The sequence below is a fragment of the Mauremys mutica genome, chromosome 8, assembly GCF_020497125.1.
Source record: "Mauremys mutica isolate MM-2020 ecotype Southern chromosome 8, ASM2049712v1, whole genome shotgun sequence".
Taxonomy (NCBI): Eukaryota; Metazoa; Chordata; order Testudines; family Geoemydidae; genus Mauremys; species Mauremys mutica.
In genome coordinates, this window is record NC_059079.1 from 88436879 (window position 1) to 88463512 (window position 26634).

The 26634-nt window shown below is 42.9% G+C and overlaps 1 protein-coding gene across 5 annotated transcripts in view; it reads right to left on the reverse strand.

Moving 5' to 3' along the window:
• The window catches only part of TTC1 (tetratricopeptide repeat domain 1), a 43072-nt gene extending 22439 nt beyond the window's left edge, over window positions 1–20633 (reverse strand). For 2 of the 5 annotated variants that reach the window (XM_045028779.1, XM_045028783.1), the window contains exons 1-6: window positions 20390–20546; window positions 19167–19526; window positions 11643–11703; window positions 8880–8992; window positions 5081–5117; window positions 2836–2984 (exon numbers count right to left, since the gene is read on the reverse strand). In XM_045028779.1, the coding sequence (XP_044884714.1) occupies window positions 2836–2984; window positions 5081–5117; window positions 8880–8992; window positions 11643–11703; window positions 19167–19502 (696 nt within the window). In that variant the 5' untranslated portion in view covers window positions 19503–19526; window positions 20390–20546. The other 3 variants (XM_045028781.1, XM_045028782.1, XM_045028780.1) reach the window with 3 other exon arrangements.
• Between the last annotated feature and the right edge of the window lie 6001 nt (window positions 20634–26634).

Sequence of the window (26634 nt, forward strand, 5' to 3'; positions counted from 1 at the left end):
AAGCATGAACTAACTTCCACCTGAAGAGCCAGTGTGTGATGGAATGCACCCCTGTAGTCACACCCTATTATAATCTTTGTACAAAATATGCCTTGTAATGTATTATTTGATACCTCACAATAATAATGGTTAATAATATAATGGTGGAATGTATAAATTACCCGTAAAGTTATGAATTCTCCCTGAATGATGCTGGTGGCACATGTTCAAACCCACATAGCCCCAATTAGGCAGAACTGCTTACGCAGGTCTCAAAAAGGAATGTGTGTTTACCTCAATTTACATATACAAGTTGTACACAGAATCCTCAGACAGCGACCGGGGAAGGCAGGAGATAAAGAAAAGCCGCATTCCAGCAAACAGGTAATAAGAAACATCATGGAACTTTGTTCACTACCAGTCATCATGTTGTCTCTTTACTGTTTTAATAAACTTTGCTTTGAGTGGTAACCTTCAGGAAAATGCATCTCAAAGTGGGACTGGCCTAGAAAAGTCAGAGGGTAAAAACACCCCAAGTTCTCTGAGGTGAAAGAGATGGAGAGAGGACAAAAAAACACAGGCCACTGGACCTTGGGAGCAGATCCTCACCTGAAACTTGGTCAGCAATGCTACTGGAAACCTGAGGTAAGAACTTCACTTTGAACCAAGTCTAGTTTGTTAAGTTTAGAAAGCATTTTATCTGGATTTCTCTTGTAACTTCAATGCCTCATTACTTGTACTCGCTTAAAACCTCTTCTTGTAGTTAAATTTGTTTTATTCTTTAATCAAAACTAATCCAGTGTGGTGAACTGTGTGGGTAACTCCATTCAAAGTGGCAAACTATTATATCTTGATCCCTTTACAAGGGCAACAGACCTAATATCTGGACTGCCAAGGACAGGTCTGGACAGTGCAAAACACCCATTTTTGTGGAAAATATTCACGACTAGGAGCGTTTTGGGGTCACCCTGCAAGCAATAACCAAGGCTGGTGGAAGCAGCAGGCTGTGCTGACAGGCTGCTGCGGTCAGAACTGCTGGACCAGGACCGGAAGCTGTACACAGACATACTGGGTGTGACCTGCATGCTGGCAGGCTGTTTGTGAGCAACCCAAGTTGGAAGCTACAATAGCAAAGCATTGCAAGGCCCCCAAAGCTGCACAGGAGGGGTGACACAGCCCCTCACTGGTCTGGACTGCTCTGGGGAATGTTACACAGTGGAAAATACAAGCAGCCTCTGAGAGGAGCAGTCAGAGTACCTATCCCTTCCTGCCTCCCTGGACATTGTACGGACTGTTTCTAATCTATCAAATCCACCACCACTTTTCACACTAAAAATTAAAGTGCCAAATGCCATCAGAAAAGCACTTCCACTGGCATTTCACACGAATAGCTGCTTAAAACCTGGAATCAACAGTCCACGGCAGTGACTAAATCGCCATCGACTAGGGACTGTACACAGGGCAGATTTGGGTTCCAGGGAGTTTTAAGGGTTTACCTTTATTCTTCCAAGCCATACTGTCCAAAAACCAAAAATATATTCTGAGTACTTATTTACACCAGTGGATATGACAAAAGATTCTTTCAAGGTACCATAAATCCCACAGCTATTTGTAACATTAACTGAAGAGGACATGAGGTGTGCAGTTTAATACTAAATCCCATTTTGCTCACTAACGAAGAAAGCAGCTAGATCAGGAGGTGCTTCTGTTTATGACCACAAGATTACATTCCATTAAAATGAGAGGACATGCTCTTGGCTGTAAATAGCAAGCTTAAACTGCTACTAGCAAAAATAACTCAAAAGTTTTCAGAAACAAACCACTCAAGATTTTGAACGATCTTTTATGTCTGCCTCAGAGTTATCAGTTTAGCTACAAGCCCATTTTCTGGTGTCCTCAAAAATTACATGATCAAGACAAAAGTGAAATTATTATTTTCAATTCCAGTTATTTATGTCCAGCTCCTTCAGAAAAAAAGAAAAGTGTGTTGTAGAGATGTTTGGCCAGAGTCACTATTCAGAAGAATGATTGCAGTATAATACCGATGTCTTACAGTATAATACCTAGGTCTTACAGCATAGTGCTTTTCATAAATTCCAGGCCACTGAAGAACTAGCAAAAGCAGTGTTATTGTGCGCCTTTTTCTGATCTACCAATTTGTCCCATCCCAGATGCCTTGGCACATTACTTCTGCAAGAGTGCAGAGGTGTTGTGGGATGCGATTTCCATTCCAAGGCCAGGGGCTCAAGTGCATGGTGCATACTACACATGCCCCACCCCTCAACACTTGCTTGGCACATATATCATCAAACAAACAGAACAAAGATAATAAAGGACTATGGTGTATGAGTGATAAATTGGGCGGGGTGGCTGTTTAACAAGTAAAGCATACTTATACGGGGTTATTATAGGCCAAGCACCTGCAGGCAGGAACACCCATGTTTACTTTCACCCATTTATAAAGGTTAAACAGTTCCATACTATGTAGATATAAAATTGTTACAATTCTGCATGACTTTTTTTTTTTTTTAAATATAATGTCATGAGAGAGGGGAAGGGAGGGCGCGAGAAGGCAGGATGAGAGCAACCCAATCAATTTTCAGAGACACAAAGACAAAATTTAGTTGCAACTTTACTATTAATACCAACATTCGGCAACTGAACAGTTGAGATCCTGAGTGAACAAGGATATATATCTGGCTCTCGTGAATATAACACGATCTGAGATTTAAGCCTGCTTGCATCACTAGTGAGAGTTAAGGTGAGCTCAATGAGTGGAGCCGCTTGCATAAGCAGTATCAATGCATTGCATATGTAAATTTTATGGTTAGTCCTAAGTATGGTGTAAATGCTTACCATGCAAGCTTCTCTCGCGTGATGTACTGATGGATCTTTTTCTAGGACTGTTTTATAATCCTCCAGAGCTTCATCTAGTTTTTCTGTTTTTTCATATAGTTCTGCTCTCCTCATCAGAGCCCTGATATAGTTAGGATCTAGTTCGATTGCTGGAAAATTAAAACAAAGTGGTATGTTTTTATGGAATGTTTCTACACCCCCTCAAATCAATGGTTAAGTGAATATATACATCTTGTAGTTAATTTATTTTTTTATTTATTAAAATCAAGCATAGTACCAGTTTAATATAAAAGATATCTTAATGGGGGAGGAGGTTTAATTCAGAGTTTTTGCACACTAACTGGTATTGGATAGCATGCAATAACTGCATACATATGGCCAACTGTTTTCAGATTCAGTGCAGATTAATGTGTCTACACAGCCTCATGGACTTAATCCCAAGTGTGCAGAATTTTGGGAAGGTATCTCATGGTGCTTTGCTTCACTGCTGTGCTCCATGCATCCTGAAACTTTTCTCACTGCACATAGCAGAAGTAGTCAGAAGAAGGGACCAGGGATTGGGGTATTATTTATATTACACATAGTAATTATTCTGGACATTTCAGATATAATTTGCAGAGTACCATAAAGCCAATATAGTACAAATACAGGATCTAGAAGTTAAAAGGATATCACTTTTAGACAGATGCAGAGGTTGAATTTATCTTCATCTAAGGGTGTAAGTCAAAAGTAACTCCATTGAAGTGCTTCTGAATCTACACTGGTAACAGATTAAATCTAGTTCAGTACCTATATATGAATGGATAGACTGTTTCTAGAAATTACAAAAGAAACACTTGTGGCACTTAGAGACTAAACACATATATTTGGGCATAAGCTTTCGTGGGCTGGAACATCTAATGAAGTGGGTTCTTTCCTGGGCCCAAACACATTTGTTAGTCTCTAAGGTGCCCAAGGACTCCTCATTGTTTTTGCTGATACAGACTAACACGGCTACCACTCTGAAATAAGCATGTTGATTCAATGTATGCTTTTTCATCTCCCTATTCTCTTGACAGACACAACCATGATTACTGGTGCAGCTGGGACAGAATGCTAAACAGTTTGCTTCTGTACAACAGAAACCTGCTAATAAACAAGCTCTCAAGACATTTCTCCACTCAGTTTTCAATACAGGAAAAAGCACCTTAAAAAACAAAACACCCCCCCTCCCCCCCCAAAAAAAACAACCAAATCTAATATAATTCTTAATGCAAGCAATGCAGCCCAAAATATTCCAGCCAAACATAGCATGTTTCTTCTTTTTAGAGGGACAAGGACAATGCTGCAGTCAGCAAGATGCAGGTCGGTGTGAATTGCATTGCTATGCTCTAAGTGTTACATTGCAGCTTGTGAGCCAAGCCCTTAGAGACTGTCAAATGATGGTAAAGTTTAAATCTTGTAACCTGCACAGCTGATTGATTTCCTTTCAGACAGTACAAAATTAGCAGAAGCATTTTCAAAAAACAGGAAGAAGAAAGCAAAGTGGTACAAGCCAGTTAGGTGCTGCTACTTTCAGAAAGGCAAGAATGCTAGTAACACTTACAAAAAATGCTTACTGTATAAGCAGTGATGGCACTCAGCCACTGAATTAGTTCTCCATTTGGTAAGGCTGGACTTTTGTCCCAGCTGTTATAAAGAGTATAACACACATCCAAGACCAGACATCTGGGGATTTTCATGTGGGTGAGTTGGTGGATGCAACAGTACATAGCTGAACAGATTTCATCAAGAGCCGCAGAGATAAAACTAGGCAGCATGGGAATCAGAGAGCACGAGGTCAGCAATAACGTAAAAGACTTAGACAAAGGGATTTGGTGCCTTTCATTCCAAGGAACCACATAATTCCTTGCACTTCAAGGTTAAAACTCTTAAGATTTGGAGAGCTGGGTTGGATTTACAAGAGTAGGTTCAGGAGAAAGGGCAGCTTTCTCTAATTTTCTGTAAAAGATTTTGCTACTATCACACTGCAAACACCATTCCTATTTGCAATGGAGAAATAAGACATTTCAGGTAGTAAAAGCCTGACAGCCATTTTATAAAGTTAATCCAAGATACATGCCCCTATCACCATGACCTCCTTCTGAGTTCTAAAAAAAAAAAAACCTGCCTTGTCAAAAATTGCAGCCCTACTGAGTGGCATGATTTCTGCACCAATGACATTGCGCAACAGCAGCACATTCAGAATCAGGAAAAAGGATCATACCTTTGCTGCAGTCACTTAGGGCAGCTTCTGTCTTGTCCTAAAACCAAATCAATAATGTTAGGTTTGTTTATCCCATTTCTAGTGATATAAATGAATACATACTTATAAGTGCCAGTTGGGAACGAATACATTTGCAGAGACCCATTAAAAGCCTGAACTTACATTAGCAATATGCTATAGATGTCTAAGCCAGAAAGAGGCCAGCTTTCCATGACAACAGCTGGTGTCAGAGTCATGTGACTACATACTCATCTAATTTGCAATCAGCAGCTCACACAAGGCAGTGTGCAAAAGGCTGAGTCACTCATGCAGGCATCTACTCTGTTGAAGTGTCTACCACACTTCTCTCCACCTACTGGGATCTAGTCCAGTTGCTTGAGGGGTTAGTGCTGAAGCCATAGGCCAACACTTTCCCCATACTCTCAACTCAGTCCCTGTCCATGTGTGCTGATCCACCTGACAGCAGATTGTGGTCTTTAACAAAGAGCAATGCAGGAGAAACCTTGCAGTGGAAGGGACTAGATTTTAGTGCACATGTGCTCTGCCTTAACCTGCAATGGAAGATGAGAGGGTTTCTGGCTGTATTGGAATGAGGGCAGATAAAAGGTTTAAGAAATAAACATCTTGTTTTCATCCAAAACAACTGGAGTAACAGAGAACAAAGTCTGAGAAAGATATACAATGCAGGAGAAGGATGGCTTCTAATCAGTATTTTTTCCATAAGGCACCAGCTGGTCTTTCAAGAAATGTCTGATTAAAATACCTATTGTAGTGCTGAGTAAACATATCTGTAGCAGGCATTAAAAAAAAAAAAAAAGACTGACAAGTTATTGTGGAAGCCCATTAAAACAAGGACATGGTGTTAGCATAATGGTTTTTGGTTAGGCTAATAGAAGTAGAGTTGCCAGGCATCTGGTTTTCGACCGGAATGCCCGGGTGAAAAGGGACCCTGGTGGCACCGGGCAGCACTGCTAACCGGGCTGTTAAAAGTCCAGTCAGCAGAAGCCCAGGGCTAAGGCAGGCTCCCAGCCTGTCCTAGCTCTGCATGGCTCAGGAAGCAGCTGCCAGGCCCTTGCAGTCCCTAGGCGCATGGGCGGCCAGGGAGGCTCCGGGTGCTGCCGTCGCCTCAAGTGCCGGCTCCACAGGGCCCATTGGCTGGGAACTGTGACTTATTGAGCTGTGGGGGTAGAGTCTGTGGGCATGAGGGCAGCATGCAGAGCCTCCCTGGCCACCCATGTGCCTAGGGGCTGCAGGGACCCTGCACCCCAACCCCTTACCCCAGCCCAGAGCCCCCTCCTGCACCCCAAACCCCTCATCCCCAGCCCCACCCTAGAGCCTTCAGCCCCTTTCTGCACCCCAACCCTCTGCCCCAGCCCAGTTAAAGTGAGTGAGATTTGGGGAACAGTGAGCAACAGAAGGGGGGGATGGAGCGAGCAGGGACAGGGCCTCAGAGAAGGGGTGGGACAGGGGTGTTTGGTTTTGTGCCATTAGAAAGTTGGCAACCCTAATAAGGAGACATACTAATTGTTTATCTCTAACTCATTTATTCCCCATGTACACTTTGGCAATTACTGGATTAGTTCTCCAGTGACATAGATTTTTAACATCTGGATTATGAAGATATTTTGCTGTTTATAAATATGCTCAGATAGCATTCATGTTGGAGAAACTATTGCAGCAGCTGCTAGAGAGAATCTCATTTTATTCTCTGCTCTAATAGTCTGGTAGTATAAAAGAAGTTTAGGTGGTTCTACTTGAGCAAAAATGCTCTGCTGACTTTCCGGCACTTAATATCAGCTATATGACAGAGTACGCTAATAAGTATTCAAGACTGTCACAATGTTTTCTATCCCTGCATGTTGGACGGTCATGCACGTTTTATTCAGGTATTGTAAATAACTGATGTGGGGGTGTAGAGGAAGAAGGGAGAAAAATGTGTGTCTATTCAGAATACATTTAAAAGCAACAGAAGGAGAAATTGCTTCCTACTCCTAAATTCTTGATTCCACCTTTTAAGTAGGCAGGTTATTTATCAACATACATGTGGCCTGTATAAAACCAATGCTGAAAATTGTATAAGCTTGACACATGGTATTCGAGTGCCTTAGACAATTAATTTAGACCCACAACTTCCCTGTGAAGCAGGGAAGTATTGCTGAATGCTCACTGTTACATCCTGCTCCAGTTCCCACTGACGTCAATGGCATAATTCGCAGGCCTAAATGGGAGCCAGATAGGGTACTAAGGAGTTGTCCTGGTTGGCTCCTCACTCATCTCCATTACCCTCTTTTTCACCACAGTTCTGCAGCAATTTTGGTGACACATTTATTGTGATGAAGACCATCATACCCACACCACAACTTTTAACTGATTTAAAGGGAAAAAAAATAAATTAAAAAAAAAAAAAACACCCACTGGATAGAGGCATAGTTCCCTTGACTGGTTACAAATTATACAGCTGATTTGGTTCCCCACAACAGATTTTCTGCCAACAACTATGTTTGTGTCTCCACAGTTACCATGCTGCTTAACGGTGTATCAGTGCATTCTGGTAATATCTGGGCAGGAACCCCATAGTGACTATGCAGGGGATAGAGCAATGGCTCTTGACCTTTCCAGACTACTGTACCTTTTTCAAGAGTCTGATTTGTCTTGTGTATGCCCATGTTTAGCCTCACTTAAAAACGACTTGCTCATAAAATCAGACATAAATACACAAGTGTCACAGCATACCGTTACTAAAAAGATTGCTAAAAAGTAGAAAGCTAGTATATCATAAAATAAATCAATATAAATATTGTACTTCTATATACTATACCAGTGGTTCTCAACCTCTTCGCAATGTATTACTTGGGCCGCAGGTTGAGAACCACAGCATGCTCTCCCCCCACCCTCCCTGACCCAAGTGCCTCACACCCAGAGACCCTTCCACAGAGTGGGTCCAGGAGTGGAGCACTGGGTGGGTGGGGGGCCAACCGGCAGGGCAGCTCCCAGACCCTCACCTGCCGCAGCTGTGTGCTAATTGGGCAGCATGTGGCCCGCAGGTTGAGAACCACTGTACTATACACTGAAATGTAGCAGTATAAACAAGTCATAGTCTGTATGAAAAATTTTAGTTTGTATTGACTTCCCTAGTACTTTCTATGTAACTAGTTGTAAAACCAGGCAAATATCTAGATGAGTTGATGTACCTACCCCTGGAACACCTCTGCATACAGCCAGGGATACATGTACCCCTGGCTGAGAACCACTGGGAGAGAGGACATACACAAAAACCAGAAGCAGTAGCATATGAGGCAGTGTGCTCTAGTCTGTCCTACCACACAGACAGCAGAGACAAAAGAGGATCAGCCAGACTGGTTAATAAAAGCATGGTTAGGAAGTCCTGCCCATGTCATAACGCACTGAACTGGTTACTGGAAGACAATCATATAACAATTTAGGCCTCTAGCAAGGCCAAAACATTGACCTGCCAAAGTTACTAAACAAGAATTTAAACATGGCTGGTGTCTCCACACCATCTGGTTGAGACAGCCATGCCGACAACTGGTTATGAACTCAGTTAAGAGTTGTAGCACAGACAGAGATGCCTACAGAAGACTCAACTCCAACTAGTGGGATCAACTGCATTTTTCAAATCAGTTCCCCCCACCACCTGCCCCAAATCTCCACTAGTATTTCAACTGAGATGAACAATAAAAAAAGTCAGTGAACAATAAAACCTGGAAACTATGGCTTAATTCCTTCAAGCTCATTCTTTGACTCTTGTATATTCACAATACTCGAAAAGTACATTCACCTGTTTCATTCTTGCAGCAGCTCTGTTTGAAAACAAAACAGACCTGTCTTTCTGGTAGCAGGCTGGGCAAACCTGTACAGCTTTTGTATAGGAGTCTTCTGCTTCCCCATATTCTGAAGATGGAAGAGGAAAAAAAACAACAAACATTCATTTCATTTGCCAGTAGAATTAGTGAAAGTCACATAGCTTAAACTCTCTGGAAACATCAGTTTTATACCAAAAGCAAGACTCAGCCCTGGTCTACACTACGAGTTTAGGTTGAATTTAGCAGCGTTCCATCAATTTAACCCTGCACCCGTCCACACGTCGAAGCCTTTTTTTCAACTTAAAGAGCTCTTAAAATCGATTTCTGTACTCCTCCCCCGATGAGGGGATTAGCGCTGAAATCGATCTTGCCAGGTCGAATATGGGGTAGTACAGTCGCAATTCGACGGTATTGGCCTCCAGGAGCTATCCCAGAGTGCTCCATTGTGACCACTCTGGACAGTGTTCTCAACTCAGATGCACCGACCAGGCAGACAGGAAAAGGCCCGCGAACTTTCGAATCTCGTTTCCTGTTTGGCCAGCGTGGCAATCTGCAGGTGAGTGCAGATCTCATCAGCAGAGGTGATCATGATCGCAGAGTCCCAGAATCGCAAAAGAGCTCCAGCATGGACCAAACGGGAGGTACGAGATCTGATCGTTGTATGGGGAGACAAATCCGTGCTATCAAAACTCTGTTCCAAAAGACAAAGTGCCCAAACATTTGAAAAAATCTCCAAGGGCATGAAGGACAGAAGCTATAACAGGGACGTGCAGCAGTGCCAAGGGAGGGTTGACTGATGACATGGCTTACAGGGTTGGCTTATAGGGAATTAAAATCAACAAAAGGGGGTGGGTTTGCATCAAGGAGAAACACACACAACTATCACACAGAATGGCCTCCTCAACGATAGAACTCAAAACCCTGGGTTTAGCAGGCCAGTGCTCAAACCACTGAGCTATCAGGACTGAATCTCCATTAAACTTTTCAAGTCGCTAATTTCACGGAGGGAGGGAGGGAAAGAGGGAGCAAATGAATACAAAACAAATCTGGTCTCTTTCTTGTTTTGATCCACTCCATCTCTCTTATACATCTTAAGCTGGCAGCAGACAGTGCAGTATGATTGCTAGCCATCCTCGTCTCCTGGCTGCTCGCCAGAAGACGGTGCAGTACGACTGCAGGCAGGACTGAATCTTCAGGAGACGAAACTTAAAAATAGAATGACCTGGAGTCACTCCCATTTACGTCCAGGCGCCCCGACCGACCTCACAAGCTCGGCTAAAAGAGCACCCAGGAGATGATGACGGCTACCAATCGTAATGCACCGTCTGCTGCCAAAAGGCAATGAACTGCTGCTGTGTAGCAATGCAGTCCCACATCTGCCAGAAACCAGGAGACGTATGGTGACCATGAGTTGAGCGGGCTCCATGCTTACCCTTGTATGGCATCTGCATGGGTAACCCAAGAAAAAAAAAAGGTGAGAAATGATTGTTTGCCATTGCTTTCGTGGGGGGGCGGGGTGGTGGCTGATGACATGTACCCAGAACCACCCGCGACAGTGTTTTTGGCCCATCAGGCATTGGGATCTCAACCCAGAATTCCAGTGGGCAGCGGAGACTGCGGGAACTGTGGGATAGCTACCCACAGTGCAACGCTCCGGAAGTCAATGCTAGCCTTGGTACTGTGGATGCACTCCGCTGAGTTAATGGTCTTAAGTGGGGACACACACACAATCGACTGTATAAAATCGATTTCTATAAATTCAACCTAATTTTGTAGTGTAGACATCCAGTCAGCTGCTCTCAGAAAAAGTGCTCTGTTGAATTAGCATACGTACCAATGACAATGGTTTTGTTATTTTAAACCAGCACCTCTATTAGGATACTAGCTATGTTAAAATGCCAAGACCTAGACCCAGCACTACAATCTCTAGACTTGTGCCACTGCTGTGCAGATTTTAATTCATATACCTCACTTCCAAACTTTGCACTTTCTTTGAAATTAAAAACTGCAGCAAAGTCTCAAAATAAAAACAAATGTTTTTCTTTAGTTGAAGCCAGTCCATCACTGATCTGAAAAATCATGACACGACATCAGTACCTCCTCTCAGAACCTAGGGAGGAATCCTGACATGATGAGAGATGCTAACCCTCTTTAAAGAACAGTTCTTCTCTAGATCATGCCTTGAAGAGACACCCATATCCAAGCTTAATACAGCAAAGGGCAAGTGAAGGAAGGAGATACTTGTTATTAATCACTGTCAGATTTTCAAAAAGTAAAGGACACAGCAGTTTGATTCCCCCCCCCCCCGTGTATTCCAGCAATAAGTTTTCCTTACACATTATATCAAAGTTTCAATCATCCATTATAGAAAACTCTCTCTAGTGAGCTGTCTTGGAAGCAAACCATCATCTAATTGTTGGCAAGTATCCATTTCTGTGGGATCATTAATAAGTACTTTGGGACTCTAATAAGTATATTAATGATACTTTCCTTTGGTGTGCATTGCACCAAGTACTTTTTAGCACTTGGTCTCTAGCATTTATTGTTGTCAATTAGATTCCCCTCCTCGCCTTTGGTTGCTGATGGTTTTGGCGGGGGGGGGGGGGGGGAGAAGGGGGAGAAAGAGACCCAAGGGTAATGGAAAATATGTCTACCTTAAGGTTTGCCACAGTATCTAATTGTGGATCTAAGTATTAACTAATTTCAGAATATATTATGTTAAAAGAATATTAACCCACCTCCTTTCTTAAACTGCTCGTTTCCTTTCTCCTTTAACTTTGTGCTCTCCTTTCTTCTTTTCTGCAACAGATCAGAGAATTTCAGTGTTTCACAGGATTTAACTGAAACGAACAAGTAGGTCAGCTACAGTTCTGCATTACTATGAAAGAAAATCAGAATGAAAAGTAACCAGGAGAATGCTAGCTACAAAGGTGTCTGTAAACCGTTAATTTACTATTATACATATTGGGTGTATCATCACACTGGATAGGGGCATAAAGGGCTCCAATTTATAAACTAAAATATATACAAGGGAAGTTAAATTTTTTATTTATTTATTTTAAATAAATGTTTGCATTTTAGCATTTACTGTTTGCTGCTTCTTTTGGGACAATAGTATCTTTCCAGTGTCATTCAAACTGGCTACATAAGATCTGTTTAGTCAGTGAAGTCCTGCAAGTTATTATTTGAGACATCCTGTCCAAGAAGTTTATAATCAGCTGGCTGTGAACCCTGATGGAGGCAGCTCTAATATTGATGGGATGCAAAAAGTACTTCCAATGCAGCAGAGACAGACTAGTCCAAAATGTGATATTGTTGTCTTTGAATAGATTTATTATGCAGAAGGATTGGTTAACAGAACATTCTTTTTTCTCCAGCGAAAGTAATGTAGATGTCAGGCACTACAAGCAGCTAGAGGCTGAAAAACGGGTCACTGGCACAAATAAATGGGCTTACTAAGGGAAGAAATACACATTTTCTCCTTGCTGTATCTCTTAGCATTGCTCACAGATGACTAAACAACCACCCATCAAACCCAAAGGCTGGGAGAAGGTTTCATTAGATAGTGAAAATTGCAGGGGTGTGTTTTCAACCACAGATATCTTAACAGCGCTGCTGGCATAAGTGATGTTGGCATGAATGCCTTTAGCTAACACTGCAAATACAGAAGGCTGTCATCAAGCCATCTCCAAATGATCACTAAGGAATACTTGTCACACAAATATAGCTCACAGAAATAAAAACAAAATGTCATAGGGTAAGAGTACAAGAGACCTGAGATTCAAGAGACAAAGTGCAGCTCCTTATTTCTGTGGCAAGTGATCATTTTGACCATTGATTTCTCACTCTAAATTTGAACGCGCGCGCACATGAAAGCTTATAAATTATAGCTCATTGGGCGATTAAAAAGCCAACGCTGGGGAAAGGAGCAGTTTCCTTCCCTGCAGACTGTGTAAATCAAGGATTAATGCAATTATCAATATCACACAGAATATCTCCTTGGAAACAGCTACATATAGTAGTCTGTGTGGAAAGCTGCATTGTTTCATAGTTGTGACAAGAAGCAGGCTCAAACCCAATATAAAGAGAGGGGTTCTTTCTACGGTCTGCTTTGCCCTGGGAAAATAGTTCTCCCAACCATAGACACCACAGTGATAATCCAGAAACTACAATAGTTTTCACAGTGCAGACTTCAGGGAACACCATACAATTTTCACATCACAAATAAGTTCGCACTCAATGATCTTGTTCTGATCCTTTGGATACATGCTTAGATACCACAAAACCCCCCCAAAAACCACAACTCATCCACTTGTCATTGGATGAAATGTGCTCCACAGCGTTCTACTCTACCATTTACAAACCCCACGCATAGTGAGATACTATAGGCATTGGATTATGAGCAAACAACTCCATTGTCTTTCTAAGGTCCATAATGGAGAAAAAGCCAGTTATACATAAGGCCTTATCCAGCACTCCAGCATGAAGGCAAAGAGAACATTTGGGCACTTAAATAAAGTGAGTAATTTGGCACATAAGTGTATAAATGCCTTTTCTACATTCAGGAGATGGCTGGCCTATTTAGACAGCTACATTTGAAGGCTGAGCCCAGTCTTAAGGGAATGCTAATGGAATAGCAGCACCTGCAAGGTCACTTCCTGATGTATGGATGTTGCATAGAAGGGAAATGTATATTCTCTACTGGTACATGCTTCTTGAGGAGAAAACAAAACAAAAACAAATAGCTTTTACAACAGTGAACAAAATATTCAGGTACCAGTATGTAACAAGCTAGCGGTGTTTGCCTCTAAACCTCATTGTTAGGAGGCGATGACCATGCTGGAAAACATGAAGCTGTAAGCTTCCTGCTTTTTACACTGTACTTCCAGCTCAGATGAGTAACAACTGCAAAGTGACTCGTCATCACTTCACTATGATTATATCAGAACTGTTTTGTGACCCACCAATTTTACTTCCATTAAAAGTAGAAAAAAATTGTAAGTGACTTGTCCTTGGGACAAATTTTGCAGAATGTCACCCCACTGACATATTTTCAGAGTGAGATTTAAATAGCTGCAGGGCAGATTGCCTGTTCTTCAATAGTGACAGAAGTGGGTCAGAATGGACTTTCAGAATGCTCTATTGGGAAGGGGGGGAGGGTGAGAGAAACTAATCTTGACACCTTGTTTTTCCTGAGGCTTTATTAATATGTTCACTGAATCAAGTATAACTGTTCTGACTTACACTTCATTATATAGTGCTATTCATAAGAGAAATCCAAAGGTCCATTTTCTGCAGTGTAAAAGCCTATGAACAGGGAAATTATGAGCCAGAATAATAATACACCAGTGTCAGGAATTTGCTTTTTGGATGCATGAACTGACTGAAATTTAAAAGAAAAACCTAGTGAAGATATTAAGTTAAATGCAGTTACTTCTTACAAACTAATCAAGTGATCCCTTAATGTTAAGTACGGTCAAAGAAAGACCCGGATTAGGAGAGGTTTATGAAAATGGGAACTGAAAAAGTAGTTATTGTTAGAGTTTTAAAGGAATTAGAATCACAGGTTAAATCAGTCTGGCAATCAGCAAGAGAGACTGATGATTAAAGACTAACCCAGAATAATGGGGAAAAAGTCATCTTGGCCTCCTGACAATAGAGTATAAGCCCAAGAGAAAAACCATCATGTACAGTCATATGAACTCTGCTACTTTGTCAAGAAAAAAAAATATCAAAAGTTAAAAATGAAGGTAAAGGAAGCTCGTTTGCTATTGAAAGAAAACAACCTATGCATCTTTACTCTTTATTCTGCAAGTGATCAGCTTTATAAAAATGCATGAGAAGCTAAATCTCTACATTCATCCTTCAGCTGTCACAGTTAACAGACACCTGCACTGCTAGCCTACAATACTCCCCATTCAGCAACACTCCCTTCCACTCAACTCCTCTGGCTTTCTCTTATAGATTTTATTCGATGGATTGATTTAGCCTTAATGGTGTACTTTACTTGGATCCGTTTTTGCCAAAGGCTCTTCCTCTTCTTCTCTGAGGCTATTTGTACAATGTGAAAATGCATCTCTGGGTCTTATACACTCTCTGGTAAGGTCACTAAGTAGCAACTGCTTACACTGAATAAGGTTCTATCACCAAAGGGTGATAAAGTCACTTATGTCATTAAGGAAATATAAATTTCTCAGCCTCAAATTCCATTTCCTGATTGTAAATCAGTATTTAGCAGCTGTCTGCTTCCCCCTGCAGTCTTATGAAGTCATTGCTACATCATGAATCCAAGCATCTGAGTTTCACCTTAGGAGTATGGTAAATCAGGTCAATCCCAAGACTTACTGCAGTTATCAGCAACAAGAATTGTCATGCTGACAACTCTGGAGGCATGTGCCCTCTGTTTATTAACAGAACAGATATATTAAGTATCTTCTCACAGCCCTATCACTGGTCATTTCCTGGATGTGCTGCTCACAATCCAAGCATGAGAGGATGAGCTCAGTCTCCATCATGCCCATTAAATCCTTGGCTTCTCTGTTGACAGAGACAATCAGAGTGCCAGTTAGTGTGAAATGCAGGGGTGATGAAGCAAAACCACAGAGCTGTAAAGTAGATTTTCAAACGGGAACACAGTAGCCACTTCACATCAGCATACAAGAGTTATAGACGAAGTTTCTTACTTTTGTGTGCAGGTAGAAACTGTACTTTCCAGAGAAGTGAAAAAAACCCTGAAAAATAAGACTAAATAAGTCAGCTAGGAATGCTGAAAAAACTCAAACAAGTAGTGACAGTAACCTGATATGGGCTGTGTTTTAATGACTTAGCACAATTTATATTTCTTCCACACTTAAGGGTAGATTTTCTAAGGCACAAATGGCAGTTAGGCACCTAAATTAGAAAATCCAGCCCTGTGCCAAGATCAGCTCTCTGGAGAAATAGCAGCACAGGTGCTCTCCAATAAACGAAGCGACAAGTGGGTTTCTTTCTCTAGCTATAGGGCAAGTCTATTTGAGTTGTGGACTTCTGTGATCAATATTTTCTCCCATTTGACCAAAGCAATAGCATATTTTGTAAAACTGCTGTCCAAAAACTGCACTTGACCCAAGGTTTAAGATTCTGAAATGCCTTCCAAAATCTGAGAGGGATGAGGTGTAGAGCATGCTTTCAGATGTTTTAAAAAAGCAACACCCCGATGCGGAAACTACAGAACCTGAACCACCAAAAAAGAAAAATCGACTTTCTGCTGTTGACATCTGACTCAGATAATGAAAATGAACATGTGTTGGTCCACACTGCTTAGGATTGTTATTGAGCAGAACCCATCATTGGCATGAACACATGTCCCCTGGAATGGTGGTTGAAGCATAAAGGGGCACGTAAATATCTTGTGACGCCAGCTACAATGAGAACAGGCGCTCTCATAGCACTTTCAGGTGACATTTTAAACAAGAAGTGGGCAGCATTAAACTTCTGCAAATGTAAACAAACTTGTTTGTCTGAGCGACTGGTTGAATAAGAAGTAGGACTGAGTGGACTTGCAGGCTCTAAAATTTTACACTGTTTTGCTTTTGAATGCAGTTTTTTTGGTACATAATTCTACATTTATAAGTTCAACTTTCATGATCGAGATTGCACTACAGTACTTGTATGAGGTGAATTGAAAAACACTGTTTTTATACAGTGCAAATACTTGTAATCAAAAATAAAATATGAAGTGAGTACTGTACACTTTGTATTCTGTTTGTAATTGAAATCAATATATTTGAAAACATCCAAAAATATTTAAATAAATGCTATTCTATTATTAACAGTGCGGATTATAGCAATAATTTTTTTAATCGCTTGACAGCCCCCACTGCCTAGATCTCGCACTTCTCACCAGTAGATCTCAAAGTGTTTTTTCAAAAAAGACAGATATTGTTATCCTCATTTTACAAATTGGAAAACTGATGGCAGACTCATGCAAAGTCACCCAGCAGGCCAGTGGCAGAGGTGGGAACAGAATCCAGGTCTACTGAGTCTCATTCCAGTGTTCTATCCACCAGAGCTGTCTCCCTGCCCCAAGGAGCCCATGTAATGACACACGTACAATATGAAGGCAAATTAAGAATAAGGGGATTTATTACATTTTTGCCATATGTTGATTAAATCAGTAAAATGTCACCAAAAAATGAACTAACACTGACTTGGCTGCTCACTCAGCTCTGTGTTCAGTTGCCCTCAACTATACATATTTCTCCCTATCATTTTCCACTTACTGTAATAAACAAAGATTCTAGCAAGACCATTCCCTCCCTCTCACCCCCACTTTTTTGGGGGGCACACGTTGGTATTCAATTTAGTTCTGAAATGAAGACAGGGCCAGGCATAGATCAAAAGCTGTGGCGCCAACTAAGAAAGAAACAGCTTGCTGCTAAAAAGGATATATCTCCATTACAAAGCCCTCCAATATTTATCTGTAGGATCAACTTTGAATGTTGTCTAGATTATGATGTGGATGCTGTTATACAACATAGTACTAATGTACATCCTTCCCTCGCAGTTTCACACCTTCCTCTTCTTGCATGCCAAACAATCTCATTCTCCTCCTTCAAACCCCTTCTCAAATTTTACTTTTGGTTTTCTGTTCCACCCTACATATTTTTTTCTCCACTCTTGTACCCAATCACTTACACTGATCTCTCTCCATGAAAAAAATTACACAGCCTCTTTCCCCTGTAAAATAATGCTCTCTCAACAGCAGTAGTCCCTTCCGTTGTCATCTGTTGTGCCTCCTCATTGAGCAACTCTGACATTAACCATGATCTGTTATTCGGCATGTTAACTGTAATTTAGATTGTAAACATACTTGGGACAAAGAACAGTGCCTTCTTACATCTGTAAGAATGCTGCATATACCTAGAAAGTTGTAAAAATAAGTCTGCTGAAGGAGCCTTTTCACACAAGTTAAAATGAATCAGAATCACGCCCTTCTCAAGTTTTAAATAGTGGATTACTGTACAGAAACACTGAGACATTGCTGTGAAGCACTATTAAAATTAGCTCCTGAACTGGACAGTCTAATCGGATTTGAAAAGCATGAATCAGTACTTTGAGGACATCTGAGCTATTTTACAATAGGCCTATGAATTCATCAATTCTGGAATCATGAAACCAGGCTACATAATAAGCTAACAGAAAGAAAGGCTATAATGTCCTAACACAACAAAACCAGAAAACCAGTGTGCCCATAAAGCAATTTTATAAGATTTGGAACTTGGATTTTTATTTTTCAGTCTCACTTTTTTCGCTGTTTGGAAAAATGGACTCATGAAATTATTAAAATATATTAAAATAACTTGACACCTAAATCCTTTAGAAATATTTAAAAGCTCTTAGAGCAGCATCATTTTTAGCAAATATCACATTACTGAAGTGAATATTGTTAGTTGAACCCTAACTTTTAAAAACAAAGATTTTTCAAGTTAATATTAACAGAAGTGTATTCACTGGATTTTTTATTTTTAAATTAAAAGTTTCCCAGAAGAAAAAGCTATTCAAATCACTGCTGTATGGTACTAGGTACTATTTCCATTGTCCAAGCTGAATGAAGTGCACGTAAGCAAGCAGCATAAATGGTGCAAAGTGTCGTCGTCCGCACCCCAACCTAATTTTAATAATATGAAGGGATACAGTCAACTTTAAATCTAACTGACAACTTGCTTTAGGAAATTTGCTAGAAGGTACTAAAACTGTCCTGAATCCCTATGCCACATTATCTTATTTTGCATGGTGCTTTTCTCCATCCTGTCGCTGATCAGGACTTAACTGTCTAAACAGGGGAAAACAGTGAAAGTGCTGTCAAATGCACAAAGTAAAATGAAAAAACAAAACAAAAACTCCTGAACAGATTTCCCACCCCTCCCGCCCGCAGTCTTTCAGTTATAATTATCTAAAGTTGTTACTTATACCAAAAGTAGGTAAAAAAAATGCACACAGACATCTGATTGGGGGGGGGAAGGGGGCGCGGGGAGAAGAAAAGTGGAGGGGGGAGTTTGACATCATCCCTTTAGGGTATTCTTAGTAATCCAAATTAAAAAAAAGTTAAGTGAATTTTAACTTGCCAGTTTCTTTTAAAAAGTTTAGTAGCATTAAAAGGTAGTGTCTATAAAATTCATTTGCACACTGGATTATGTATTTAAAAAAGATCAAAAAGAGAAAATATATTTAAAACAGATATTAAGTTAAAAAATTCTAATATAATCTCAATAAAGAGTTACCTGTTTTTCTTCCTCTGGCATATTTTTTTCCAGTTCCAATAAGTATTCTTCATCTAATTCTGTCTGCTTCCCTGCAGGATCCTCTCTGTTGTCTCTCTCCTGTTCCATTCCTGGTTCCTTTACCTCAAAGGAGTCATTACAGTCATGAAAACACTCATCTGCTGCTCTAGGGTCTTGGGCAGAGGAATGTAGATCTCCCCTGTCCAGGCTTCGTGGATTATGTGCATCTTTGGAACCAGCTGTCAAAGGACCAGTGCTCTCTGATGACTTCTGATCAGAAAGCTTTAAGCCATGGAGCAATTCTTCAGGTGGACTGGATTCTTCAGTCTCTTCCATCTTGGGATCTCTTGAAGGGTTAAGCTTTTGAAAATAAGGGAGAAATAATAATCCTCAGTACTTACAGTACACAGCACTTTCAGTCACAAGATTTCAAAGTACTTCATACATTACCCTCACATTGCCGATCTCTGAGGTAAACAGTTATCCCATTTTACAGACAAGGAACTGAAGCATAGTATTTAAGTGACTTTCACTTGTTCAGCTCAATCTTGTGAGCACTTACACATGTGAACAACTTTACTCACAGGAGTGCTTACCACTGGATTCTATATGACTACTCCCACAGGTAAAGTTATGCATGGGAGTAAGTGTCCACAGAGTGGGTCCTAGCTCATCACTGCATTGTGACAACTCCCTTGAACACGCAGGAGTCACTCGCCCCTCCTCTCTCACAGCATCACCATCTCCCTGGACGCCTGCCAAGCCCCTAGCCTAGACAGCATCGCCACATACGGCTCCACCCAAGCCAGGCTTCCCCACCCATTCTCCCGTGTCACTTAACACAGCATCTCTCACCCAGGCTCGCTTCTCTATCTTCCCCATCATACGTTCCCAGAGACCCACCGGTCCAACAGCCCCACACTTATCTCCCTCCCCAAAACCCCAGGCACCACCAGGTCAGCATTCCTCCCACTAGCCCCCTCCGAGCCCCAGGTACCCCCAGCTCAGCATTCCCCCACATACGCCATCCCCCCCAAAGCCAACATACAGCCCACTTCGCCTCCCCCCCCAGATCAGCATCCCTCTCAGTCGCCCCAGGCCCCCCAAGGTCTGCAGCCTCCCCCAACACACACACACTTGCCCCGAGCCCTGGTCTCCCCGCCCCATGAGAGCATCCCCAGAGACCCTGGGCGAGAGACACGGCCGGTGCCCCGCCCCCACACCTTAGGAAGGGAGCGGGATACCCGTCCCCACCAGACTTCAGGCAGGACCGGCTTCGCTTCAACTGCTGCTAGCGACTGGCGTCCCCTTTGACCTCTCACCTTCCGTAGCCCAGTCACTTCCTGCCTCTCCCAGCCAATAGAAGCTCAAAGCGCGGGGCTTGCTGGGAATTGGAGTATTGTGATGACCTATGAGGTAACAATAACTTCCGGTAAGGGGCGGGATCTGTAAATATGGCTGGAGTAAGAGGGAGGGGGCCCCGGGGGTGGGACTAGGGGTCTTTTACGTCAGTTTCGACGTTCCCGCTGGTGACAAGTTATGGGAAGGCGACTGAGGCTGTCCGTACAGAATGTTTTGGGGCGCCATCTTGGATTAGGACAGGGAGCGGCCATCTTGTGTTACGGCAAAACAAGAGGGCTGCTGCGAAGGGAAGCGGTTAGTGCCATGCGCTGCGTTCGCAAGGCGCGCTCGTGCTGCCGCAGGTCCTGTGCAGGCTGCTGGCATCCCCTAATCCAAAAGCGGCTAGTGACCAGGGTTGGTTGGCAAGCCCCGCCCAGCCTTCACAAGAAGGACACAAAAAAAGTCACGAGCTCTAATTAACGGTAGTCGTTAATTCATTTTAGCTTCTTTTTAATTTGTCTTCTGGGTTTTGCACCTTTGGGATACACGGAGATCGCTGTTACTAACATTTCTGCATAAGCACGTAGACCAGGAATTTACTTTGTTCCAGAAAGAAGGCAGAGAGTCTCACAAAATAACATGACTTCAGGAGCTGTGGCTTTAACACACTAAAAAAAAAATCACAATTTGTTTAACATCAGAACTGGCAACACTGACTACAATAGCGAAACAGATGGAGATTACAGAATAAATAGGAGGTAAAATAATGAGACAAATACGCTAGATTAGACACGTATCAGAGGGGTAGCCGTGTTAGTCTGGTTCTGTAAAAGCAGCAAAGAATCTTGTGGCACCTTATAGACTAACAGACGTTTTGCAGCATGAGCTTTCGTGGGTGAATGCCCACTTCGTCGAATGCAAGAGACAAAGTGGGCATTCACCCACGAAAGCTCATGCTGCAAAACGTCTGTTAGTCTATAAGGTGCCACAAGATTCTTTGCTAGATTAGACACATCACTGTAGAGACAGGTGGTGAATTTTCTTCAAGTATTCAAATTTTAAATGAAATTGTTTCACAAAACGTCAGACTTTGGGGATAGCATATCTAAGATAAGACAAATCGAATGAGCTGGGAGAGGCAGGTGTGAAAGTAATTTAAAGGATTTACCAGTACGCAGGGAAGGCAGGTTCCTGGGCAATGGGAGGGGAAGGGGGCGGCTCTGGGCCCACAAAAAGGGTGGGGCCTTGGGCAGAAGGGCCGGGGCTGGGGCCAGACTCCTCCCAGCCAGCTCTTCAGCGCTGCCCGGCCTGCGCCACCTGGGGCTCTGGTGTCGATTTAAAAGGCCACTACTGGGAGCCCCGGGTAGCTGCCCCTCCCCCGCAGTCAGCAGCTTGGCCAGTACAGAGCTTAAAGCGCTTCTGTGGCCGCGCTTTAATGTCATCTGTGTTCGGGCAGCCACTTTCGTACCGATACACTGTATCGGCCCACTTTCACCTCTGGGGACAGGATAAAAGTGTGTAAAACATAGTGAATAGAAAAGAGAGGGTAGTTTGGAAGCTTCTCTCTCACAACACCAGAACAAAGGGACATTCAATAAAATTAAAAGACTGTGAATTCAAAGTTGATACAAGGAAATACTTCTTCACATAATGTGTAACTAAAACGTAGACCTCTGTTGCTAGGTTTTTGGTCTCAACAACATCCTGTAAGATTAAAAAAGGGATGACATTTTTGTGAATAACATTAACCTCCACAGTTAAATAGCTAATGCTAACAAAAGTTTTGCAAAGGATATTAAACCATATGCTTCAGGGTTCAAACTGTCTCCAACTGGGATTAGGAGCTTTCTTGCACTTTCCTATGAAACATCTGGTCAGAGACAGACTACTGGATGAAATGAACCATGAGTCTGAGCCAGTCTGGCACCTGTTGTTTTTCTATTGCACAGACAATGCACTAATTATTCCAGAATAAAGTGATTTTTATTCTAGAATAGTGTCCACATGGTAAAATACCATGGAATAGCTATTGCAGAATAGCTTATTCCTGAGGCATGCTGTCCATTGGTCAGGGCACTAGTCTGGGATAAGAGAGATCTAGATTCCATTCCCTACTCTGCCATAGACTCTCCCTGTGCTTTTGGGCAAGTCATGTAGCCTGTGTCCCACCTGTAAAATGCAGGTAAATTGTACTTCACCTCATAGGGGTATTGTGAAGATAAACCCTAAAGATTGTGAGGTTCTCAGATTCTAAGGTGATAGGGGTCATATAGTTACAGTAAAGAGAGATTCTGGTCAATTTCCCTTTATAGACAAGCCTTTTGGCTTTTCCATCATGTTTAAACACCAATTGTTTCCAACCAGACTGATTCCTAATACAATTCACCTGACTGATATCAATGTAGTGTTTTCTTCTTACAACGTCCCAGTTCCTGGAGTCATGTCATGTGGGGGAAAAAAAAGTTTCCAATCTTCATAGTAGCAGAGAAAAGATGGAAAACAAACTCTAAAGGCTCAAACCCCAGAAAACAGATAGAGACCCCAAATGTATTATTTTTGAAAAATCATTCATTTTAAGCCAATGTCATGGTTTTTGTAGGCCACACTTTCAGAATGCTTTGTTTTGGCTAGATCATATATTGATAAGGTCACATTGTGCTATAACAGTGTTCAAAGCCTATGGTAATGGACTGCCCCTCCCCCAGTAGTTGGGTTACAGGTGGGTTTAGTTTGACAAAAAACAGAAGAATGGTAAGTGAAAAAGTGTCCTTTGGAGAGGTGGTGCTACCTGTTGCCAGCTCTAGGGGAGGCAGGTGCTGCTGTTTAATGGGTCCAGCTGCATTAAAGTTTGCGCTCTCTTTTTGGACAATGTCATCTCACCTTATTAATTCAGATTCTATATTATGAAACTAGGCTTTAAAGAGATGGAAGACAAGTGGCAGAGGAAAGCTGATTGCATGGCAAAGTGTGAGTGTTGTGGGGTAACAAGACAAATTATTATCACAGTTCCTCAGGAAATTTCACCTTTCACCCCTTTCTAGGCTCTTTAAGGACACCTCCCCATCCTCAGGTCTGAGGCCTGTAGCTGTCACCATTCTTGGGGAGCAGATGGATGGTTTCCACAATTCATTTCTTACACATTGAGGATTTAGGCTGCAGCTTCCTGTAGTTCACTGTGATTATCTCAGCAAGTCTGGTTCAGCACCCACACTCCTGTTCTCTCAGGGGTAGTGACATGATTAATAAGTGCCCAGCCAGCCTTCATAAAACAAAGTATTATTTATTCAAAACAAAAACATTAAAGAGGACAGTATCTTGAAAATAAATAGCTTCTATGCATATCTGACTTACCAAATATCACCATGGAGTCCAGGCTGGCTTCAGAGTATTACAGGACCTGTTTCAGTCTGTTGCCGGCACAAAGGCCTGAGGCAACAGCAACAGTGGTTCGTTGCCCGGAGTGCCTCGCTCCAATTAGACACACCAGGGTGGAGAAGCAAAAAAAAGTTTATTTGAGATCTCAAAGCACGTGCTCGGAGACACAGACACGTCTCAGATCAAGCACACCCCATACAAGCAGCTCTCTGTCTTTATACATGATTTTAGCTAAGCATGTCTATTACCCCCAATGCCCAGCTCCTCCCTTCCCCCCCGCTCTTCTCCCTCCTTTTTAGTTCCCATACAGCAAATACATTATAAAGTAGCAATTTCTCTAAACAGGTTAGATCATACTTGGCAAAAAACATATTATCTCGTTAGTAACTTTTCTTGACCGGTCATTCTGTTTCACTCCCTTTAGCCAGGTGCAAGCAGGCTGTATAATTGCCTCCTGGTACTGATAACTAGTTGCCACACATTCCATTCTTTCCATCTGGCCTGTGGGGTTAATTAAAGTCTAAACATGGAGGCGGTTCGGACAAGCAGAGGCCTGATACAGGGAGCCTTCATTGGCACTGTCATTTTCCACCCTTCTGTTAACACTGGGCCATGCCTGGTGCCACCAACAATTCCCTCCTTTGAGAATACTCAACAAACCTTTGGCTGAGTGTTCTCATATACTGTGGACAAAACGTAATTGAGTTCTATGGAGCTGGGGCTGTCAATGAGAGGGTACATAGGGACCTTCGGGGCACGGGGGGTACAAAGTTTACTGAGGAGCAGTTAGAGAGATTAAACTCTTGGGCAAAGCAAATCTTCAGGTTCTCATACGTATTTGACTCCAACTTGTTAGGGATTCCCCTCCATCCCGCATGTGCCTGGGGAGAAACGGGAGTCAACGAGAGGAGTGTTTCCACAGCAAAGAGTAACATTGTGGCAAACCCTAGGCCTGGATCCATACTGGGCCAGTGATCCTAAGGCCTAACAATTACAATTCCCCAAATACCCACAAAATTACTACTACTACTAACAAGTAGATTAAAAACAAAAGGGACCAAGCCCACAGGTTAGGCTGGCCCTGTGAAAATAAACACAGCCAACGCTCAGAGTGTTCACGGGGAGTGCGCTGTAACTGTCCAAAGGGGTCACAGGGCATTCCTAGCAGGCCTTACTGTCGCCTGAATAACAGATCGTCGTTGGCAGTCTTTTTCGCAGGTTGGACAGTCCACCGTTCAGGAGCTGGCACTGCTTTCAGACGGGAGTAGTGGATCCAGTTCTTGTATCCCTCGACCTTTGCTGCTGTGTGGGTGATCAGCAGGACGGTGTGAGGTCCCTTCCACTTCTCTTGGAGAGGCTCGTCCTTCCAGGTACGAACGAGAACGGAGTCACCAGGCTGCAGGGAGTGGACAGGGGCATCCAGCGGGAGAGGCTGCAAATCTTTGGTATACCTGTGGAGAGAACAGAGAACAGCAGACAGAGAGCACATGCACTGAGATAAGAAACCGCAGCCTACCTCCCACTCCCCTAACAGAACCGGTGTACCATTCATAGGCCATGCCCTCCCAAACATAATCTCGAAGGGACTAAGCCCTAACCTGCCCTTTGGGAGAGCACGAACTCGGAGCAAAACAAGGGGTAAGGCATCAGGCCACCGAAGAGAAGCCTCTTGGCAGACCTTTGAGAGATGCCGCTTGAGTGTCTGATTAGTACGTTCCACTACTCCACTGGCCTGTGGTCGCCATGGAGTGTGGAGCTTCCAGGTGATCTGTAGAACATCCGAAATCCCCTGAATGACTTGCGATGTGAAGTGTGTTCCATTGTCAGATTCCATCCACTGGGGGAGTCCAAAGCGAGGAATGATTTCCTTGACAAACTTGAGAGCCACTGTTCTGGCAGTGTTGTTTCGGCATGGGAAGGCTTCAGGCCATCCGCTGAATCGATCCACCATGACGAGGAGGTACCTGAACCCTTGGGTTCGGGGGAATTCAGTGAAGTCTACTTGCCACACCAATCCTGGCCCTGGGGTAGGTTCCAGAGTGGCTGGTGGCACTGACACTCCTGGTCGAGGGTTGTTCTTTTGACAGACTAAACACTCAGCCTGTACCTGGGAAGCCAGGGGTCTTAATCCAGAGGTTAGAAAATACTTATTCATAAGCTGGGTGAGAGCCTCCCTTCCAGCGTGAGTGGTCTGATGTAGTTTCTGTAGTACTGGCCGTATTAGGCTTTTAGGTAGGAGGATTTTTCCTTCTGTGGAGTGGAGCCATCCCTCCTTTTCCTGGAGCCCAAGGGAGTCGGCCAGATTCCTTTCTTCACGAGAGTACTGAGGGGCTGGGAGCTCACCCACTGATGGGATGAGGGCATGCTCATGGGCCTCCTCAGCTTCCAATGGTTCCAGGGTGGCAGCCCGCTTGGCTTCCCTGTCGGCCCTGGCGTTGCCCTTGGCTACGTCCTGGTCTTCTCGTTGATGAGCCTTGCAGTGTACCACTGCTACCTCTGAGGGGAGCTGCACCGCTTCCAGAAGCCGGAGAATCTGTGTCCCATGCTTGACCGGGGACCCCTGAGCTGTAAGCATTCCTCTTTGCTTCCAGAGACCTGCATGAGCATGTAGCACTCCAAAGGCATATCTGGAATCAGTAAAAATGTTAACTCTTTTTCCTTTTGACAGTTCGAGTGCACGGGTTAAAGCTACCAATTCAGCCAGCTGGGCTGATGTTCCGGCAGGCAAACTTTCCGCTTCCACAGTCTCATG